This window comes from Crassostrea angulata, chromosome 2, assembly GCF_025612915.1.
Source record: "Crassostrea angulata isolate pt1a10 chromosome 2, ASM2561291v2, whole genome shotgun sequence".
Classification (NCBI taxonomy): Eukaryota; Metazoa; Mollusca; class Bivalvia; order Ostreida; family Ostreidae; genus Magallana; species Magallana angulata.
Window position 1 is genome coordinate 5,110,743 of NC_069112.1, and position 7,869 is coordinate 5,118,611.

Consider the following 7,869-nt stretch of genomic DNA (forward strand, 5'->3'; position numbering starts at 1 on the left):
TTAATATTCTTATCATACATGAAATTCAAGTCTTTATGTAATTACTTTGTAATCAACCTAATGCAGTATTGTAGATATTACAATTGCTTAGGCTTTAAACAGGCTGTGTGGTCAACAAATTAACCTATAGATGCACCTGAAAATGAAATACATGTACTTGCAAAAGTTCACACACTATATTTAAAGCCATTATCTATGATTTTATTCATGCAGAGCTCCCAGAAATTAGATTACTGATCATGACCATCCAGCATACTTATTGATTTTTGTTTAAGTCACTTGTTTCTTCTTGTAGCTGAATTAGAATTTGATACATGAATTTTGAAAGCACATGCAGCTCAGTTAGAGATTTTTTTTATATATATCATTTAAATCATTTTAAATTTTTTGAAATAATGTCCATTGTATATATGAACTTATATGTTTAAGTTTATTGTATTTTTGTATTTCAAAACATTCCAAAATTCCTTTAAACATTTTCCTTTACTATCTCTAGTTACCTGTGTAGAATAGGAATGCAACCTGCTTACTCAGAGAGATACCTACAACTCATTCTAAGTTACTAGTATATTGCTGATTTCAGATAACTCCATATTAATTGATATTTAATATTCTCCAGCATTGAGATATTTAATATGTGACCACCATTATATTATTCTCTAATGAGAATCGACTATATATTAAACACTTATAGGCAGGTAAGTATCAAAAGAGGGGGTCAATGGACAGCCCGTAAAGGGAGGTAAACCTACCTCTTTTTAACATTACAATTTTTCCTATAAAAGAGAGGAAAAAAGGTGGATCACTAGAATTTCTCATGACTGGTCTTTAAAATCAAAATTATTGATTACAGAAAGATCTTAATCAATCCATTTTGGTATATTACCATCAAGTTTAGGTAATCTGATTCCTGCAGGTACTCCAATTAAATGTTACCTAATAAAAATTCTTTAAAAATATTATTTGATATTCAAAGTCAGAACCAAAGGACTTTACAAAATTTTGATTATTGCCGAATAATTTCACATTGAATTTTGCATTGAAGTCTATGGGCAGTGCATCATTTTTTAAGAAATTGTAAAATATGATTTGAATTCCAAACAAATCTCTTGGTTGGAAATATGCATAAACACCCTCTTCATTAAAATATGAAATAAATGATTTTTTTTACCGCAGAAATTTTAACAAAATAACAATTTTCTACTTTTCATCAAGGGCAAAAACTCTTCAAAAACTTTTTAATGTGCATCTCCTTTCATGTTATGAGTCTTGTGAATTTGGTTAATTTCAATTTTATCATTATCTAGCATCTATGTTTACATGTAATGTTATTGTCAAGAAGTTTTGCATTTCTGTCACAAAATTGTTGCAATATTGCATATTTGATACTGTACGTGTACATATATGTCTGTTTAAGTCATATACAATTTAGATAGTTCATTGTTAGTAAATAACACTTCTTAGTTTTTATTATATTATCTACATGTACTAATTGTCTGATAAATTTTCACCAAATCTGTTGAATTTTGTAAAGAAATAAAAGTAAAATCTTATTCACATTTTCTGTTTTTATTATAACTAAGCTAAGCAAATGTTACACCCCCCCAAAAAAAAGGAGAGAAATATTATTGTTCAATATTAGCATAATATTACACTTCAGAGTTGACAGTACAAGTGCTATATTCTGCAGAAATACTGGGATTGACCTCTTTATGCCTAAATTGATAATGAGGTAGGCATTTCAAAAGCACTGGCTGGAAAGAAAGCCATTCTTGGCAATATTATGCTTAGATCAAGCCCACTTAAAGAAAATGAATAAAAAGAGGAAGTCCTTATTCTAACATCTACAGGCATAATTCTTGCAAGTAAATGTCTTCCACTCAGGTGACCGATATGGCCCCTGGGCCTTTTTTTAAAATGTAACGTACAACGTCATGTGACGTCAAGGTCTAGACACACCAAATCATAAATGTCACGTCCACTCTGACAAGCCCAATATTAATTATAACAAACTTATATCTGCGCTCGCCAAAACGGTCGCACTGTCAACATATTAAAGATTTTCAACCAAATATTTCTAATATATTTTCTTAATTAAACTTGCTAAGACAAAGACGAAAACTCACCGAGTCGACCTCTAGTATGTGGCGGCCAACGGGAGGTAACTCTATCTATTCAGCACTAAATAGGTACCAACCATAAGTTAAATCCACAGGTACCTGACGTTACAATATATACTAAGTATGGGTATATTTTATTATTAAAAGAAAAATAAGTAATGTCAGGTGCCTGTGGTTAAAGAATGGTGTATTTTCGATATTGTATTCTTTTAAGTATTTTTTAAATATGAACTTAAAGCTAATTTTTATTGTTATACTTTCATGTTAAATACTAAAATCTGATTGGTTAAGACGCAGTTTATAATATTTACTATTACCCTCAGCGTTAGCAACGCCCTTGGCAACGGGTAACATTAAAAAATGTTACATGCGCGAAAATTATGCGCGTACGGTTCGCTCTAGAATTCACGTTATTCCTATATAAAAGCAGTAAAATTTTCTTAAAAATTTTAAAAAAGACATTCAGTATAACAAAATAAATAGTGCCTGTTTGGGAGGATAACAGTTGAAATTGACACCCCTCGAAAACCATTGTCAACTCTCCGCTTCGCGTCGGTTGACAATGGTTTTCTCGGGGTGTCAATTTCAACTGTTACCCTCCCAAACAGGCACTATTTATATAATGTTAATCCTGCTGTATTCTATAATTTCTATTTCCCATTTCCCGATTACAGTCTTCGGCCTATCATTTTCTCTCTTGCATTATGAACTTTTCTTTTAATATTATTTCATTGGTTGAAATGCTGTAAGAAAAAGATAACGGAGGCTTGTCGAATAATCTCGAAATTTACGGAGAAGGCCGAGCTACAACCATAGTAGGGCTAATACCTGCAAAAAGCTTATTTAGAAATACAAATCCAAGAAATTTTCAAGAATAAAACGGTATGATACTGTGTGATAGGAATAAATAGTTTACAGTGATTAAAAGATTGTTGCTAAAGACGGTAAGCTTTTTTAGAAATATCTACGTGTACCATTTTTATATACTTGAAGCGACTCGTAGACTTCCAATAACTGATAACAAGAAAAAACATTGACCTCATGCAATTTATATTGAAAAACTCATTCTGTGATAATAAAAATTTAAGCGAAGACAATACATGTTGTAATAAAGTATTCCTGCTAATTTCGTGTAGAATAAATGAGTATTTTTCAAGAAATCAACAAAACCCGACTATCAGTTTCGAAAATCCCGGCCCGGCCCGGGTTTCGCTCCCATTTTAGTCACACTCAATTTTTTGGCGGGAGTGAAGAATTTTAGCGGGAAAAAATCTCGGACTTCTTTGTATACTTGAATAAAAAAGCCCGAAAACTTCGAAATAGCATAACGTCATCTCCACGCGAGTAAACAGTGAGCCAAGAAGCTAAGATGACATCTTCAGAGAAAAAAAGAAAGATGGATGAAAATCCGCCACCATCAGACCCTGAAACCATGGTGACTGGATTTATCCACTGCGTGTCCCCAGTAAAACTTTCGGCAAACGGGAGCAGATATTTTAATATGACAATACAACGAAAGGATGAATACACCAATGCCGTCTCCTTCAGTGCCTCCGCACATCAACAAATGCTAGAAATGTCAAAAAACAAGTAAGTAATTGCTTTTTTCAATAGCGTCAGTTGAATGTATAGATTTTTTTTCATTGTAATTCCAAGTACCTAGTTTTCTGAATTCTTATGACGAATGTTCTCCTAGTTATCTTCCTTGTACGCCATCTTGAACAGTTGAAGGTAACTTGCAATCTAAAATGTAGCCCCGCTTTTGGGGAAAGGCTACAGCTCTTTGCATCTACATAATGCACCCCTGCGAATGTTATTGTCATTAAAATGTTAGACCACGTGGTTTTATTTGACCCTTTCAGTTTCGCAGTAAAAATCGTACCTCGTGTATAAAGTCTATTTCACAGCAGATCTACTATAGTAGGTTCTTGTAGTCAAATATAAAATCTAGAGATTTATCGATTTTAAACTTAATCTTCATTAACTGATGAATAGAATGTGTTCTAGAAATAAATGTGACTATACAAAAATTAGTTTTTGTCTGCTGTTGCAACTAACATGCCTAAAAAAGATCTCTCCTGAGGATTAATTTTCAATGCGCGCCTGACCTAGTAATAACATCAATAGTGAAACAAACTATACCATTTTATGCAGAATGTTCCTTGAAAATGGCTCAATATACTAAGTTTTAATACAAAAGTTGAAACGGACACCCATTACTTTTTTTAAAACATGGTATTGCACACCACAGGCATCAAACATGGCTATGATTTTATTAAGCAACCCAATGTTTCTATTTTCAACCACTCTACACGCAGTTGAACACGAACGATAACTCTGTTCTGAATATTATCGTTTAAAATAAATAACTGCTAGATGCTGAAATAAGACATACATCTTGAAAGCTTTTCCCGTTTTAACATAAATCAAACTAGGATATGATATGAAAATCAACCAGTACTTACATATTTTCAGAATATTATCCGAACACTTGTACTTCCGCTCGAAATTTCACAGGAACTGAAAAAATATCAATGAAGTCTCGTGAACTTTCATTCAAGCACCTCTGGATTTATTACATACTTAGCAACGATAAAGAAAACATTCCGAACACATTCGCAGGGGTGTAATGGTGCAATTTGCAGCGATTCACTACCATACAGATTTCGGCTCAAATTGTCAGTAAACGGTTATTTTATAAATATGACAATAATATGTCTTACTTGAACTTCCAAAATTTATTTATCCCAGACATAAATCGATCTAAAAGTATAACGGAGCAATCATATGTCCATATGTGTGTATGTCAACATCACAACTTAAATTAACATACCTGTTAACCTTTCAAAGCTGCTATGTGGGAGAATATCCCCCTTACCAACTTGGCTAAGGGGGAGATTTTCCATAAACAACATTTTTTTTTTACATAAAATGCAAATATATATTAAAAATACTGTTCGATACCTTATTTTACCATTGTGATTAATGCATTTGCCATTTGCGGTCATTTTAAATTTTATTATTTCTTTGACTACCAGTGTGCAATTACAACTTATGTTGGTGTACATATTCAGAAAACTATTATTTTGTTTGCATGGTGCAATACAAGAAGTCAATAGTGCCACTTTTTATATTAAGTCTTAAAATTCTTATTGTTCAGTATTGAACCATCTGTTAACCTGACATCTAGGGTAAACAAAGAAAATTTATTATGGTATTTTGAATTTGCACTGAAACTTTGTTAAGAAAATACCAGTAAATAATATTCATTAAAATAGACTTTTAATTCACAAAACAACATAAATTTCTCCAGTATTATTATTAAAATCTCTTACAGTAGAAATATTTAGACTTGGCCTTGTTAAATGTGTACCTAATTGTAGTTATTGTACTGTTTGTAAAACTCTTTTTTGGTTACATTTCAGAACACCAGTGACACTTCACAATGTACAAATGTCACCCAGTCTGAAAACAAGTGGAAAATTTGATGTCAAATATAACCACCGCTCAAATATGACCCCTGCAAGAAACTTGGACTTCGAGTTCCAGTTGCCAGAGCATACTAAATATAGAACCATAAAAGAAGTAGAGGAAAACCTCAATGCTTTCCAGAAGGTAAAAATCGAATGTTAGCTCAATTAAAAATCAAGAAAAAAATTTGTGGAATAAATGAAACATATTAGTTTTACAAATAATGTCTCCAGAGTATACAGTTAATCATACCCCACTTAAACGAAGTCTGGGGAGTATATAGGAATCAGCTTGTCCGTCTACTGTCGTCTATCTGGCCTCTGGAAAACCCAGCAGGGGGTATTACTTTCCTTTTGGACAGTTCTCAGGGCCATCATTCCCCAATCACCCCTTTCATCTGTCACTCGTGCCTAACACTTCAGGGTTGTCTTCTACACATCCCTTATGTTCAAATTTTAACAAAACTCACACCAATTCAGTTGACAATTCTCTTGTTTTCTTCAATATTACTTTACGTTCACAACACACCAGAAATCGTTGGCTCAAGTTAAAACTTAAACAGTCCAGCAAATAAATAATACAGCAACTAATTCACATCTGGAATTTTATATTTCAAATCTATTTCTTTATGCGTCAACATTGAAAACAAATTTGAACCGAGTTCAACATGATGACGTCACCCATGTTTCTTGCAATACATTTGGCCACTCAGTGTAGTTTAGTGTTGTAATTTAGATAATAAAATACTTTCTTTGGTTGTTAGTACAGGAATTAATGTTGCAGCCATTGTAGATAAAATACATCAATATTTTTCTATAATTGCTGCGTCAATTCCTCATATTAACAAACAAAGAAAGTAATTTATTGTTTAAACAGTAAAACAAGTTTAGTACAAACACCGATAATGCAAATTCACATATATAGCAAAGTCACCTTGGATCCCCAGCTATGTAAATTTAATGAATTTCTTAAACGGTTATAACTAATTACAGATATAACAAAGTAATTTCTTAGGTCCTAGTGACTTCGTTATAACCGAGTTTTGCTGTATTTACAATTGAATTAAACTTTAAATTTACAATTAAAGAACAGTCAAAGTAAAATTAAATTTGTTTACTAAATATTGTTTTTAAGATGAATATGCCATATTGTATGTAGAACTGATGGAACAGCCATTGTTCAAGAAAAAGACACATGTGGATTGCTCAGTGTTGTTCATGCACTCATTAATGGATATGGCTTTTCTTAAGAAATTAAAAAAAGAAATCAATACAGTGGATGTAAATATTTACCTATAAATATTTTTATATTTCAGACTTGTGTCAAAGTAAAGGTTTTTGAAAAAGGAGAAGCAGATGCCCAAGTTCTCAAGTCAGGAACAGAATTGAACAAGTGTAAATTAATTGTCTCAGATATTTCTGGAAGCATTCCTCTTACAATTTGGGGTGAAGAAATACAGCAAATCAAGGTTGGTGACTCCTACTCCATAACGAATGTCTCGGTCCGATCATTTGAGGGCAAAAGTTTGACAACTAGTCCAGACACTGTTGTAGAGAAGATTGACGACATTGGAAAATGTCTCTACACACCAACAGAAGTGTCAACAAATCAGAAACAACTAATCATTGATTCTGTGAGTTGTGTCAACACCCATGTGTGTATTGCATGTCACAAGAGCATCGGATCCTTTAATACAGCAGCTACTTTTGTGAAATGTACCAAATGTGGCATGAAGCAGAAAACGGCCAACATTCAAAACTCAATAAAATGCCAAATTCTTTGTGGTAAGGAGAGATTTACAATCAACGATTCCGTCATTAAGGCAAACAGCATCCTTAAAAGTTTCTCTGAAGCAGACAAAATCGAAAATCATCTCTTGTCCAATCCAAACATCACAGTGGAAGTAGCCACAAATGAACCAACAGTTCTGAAAATAATTAACATTGCGTGACTTCCTGTCATTGTCCTTGCATTACCGTCACTAAATTATCACCATTAAAACTTTGGATCTTTGGATTTAAAGAAGCAATGTGACAGATAACATGCATATTGATGTCACCTTTTATTGCCAATTCATGAACTGATGTGTTGTTGTCTTGTTTTAAATAGATGGTCTAGTTGAATTTAAGTAGATAACTTGTACATGGGCTATGTACTTGTAGGAATTGTGGCATACAATCTTTTCAAGTTTCAAGCTAGTTGCCATTTTTTTTTCTCACTATGTTGAAGGGCTCCTGACACAATTTATTTCTAATTTCAATTTTGACATGATTATTTC

The 7,869-nt window shown here is 32.7% G+C and overlaps 1 protein-coding gene across 1 annotated transcript; it reads left to right on the top strand.

Moving 5' to 3' along the window:
- Window positions 1–5,194: 5,194 nt before the first annotated feature.
- LOC128172026 (uncharacterized) lies at window positions 5,195–7,542 on the top strand. Its single transcript, XM_052837792.1, has 2 exons — window positions 5,195–5,735; window positions 6,907–7,542. Exons 1-2 carry the CDS (start codon window positions 5,574–5,576, stop codon window positions 7,540–7,542), a joined length of 798 nt encoding a protein of 265 aa, XP_052693752.1. The 5' UTR covers window positions 5,195–5,573.
- Window positions 7,543–7,869: the final 327 nt, after the last annotated feature.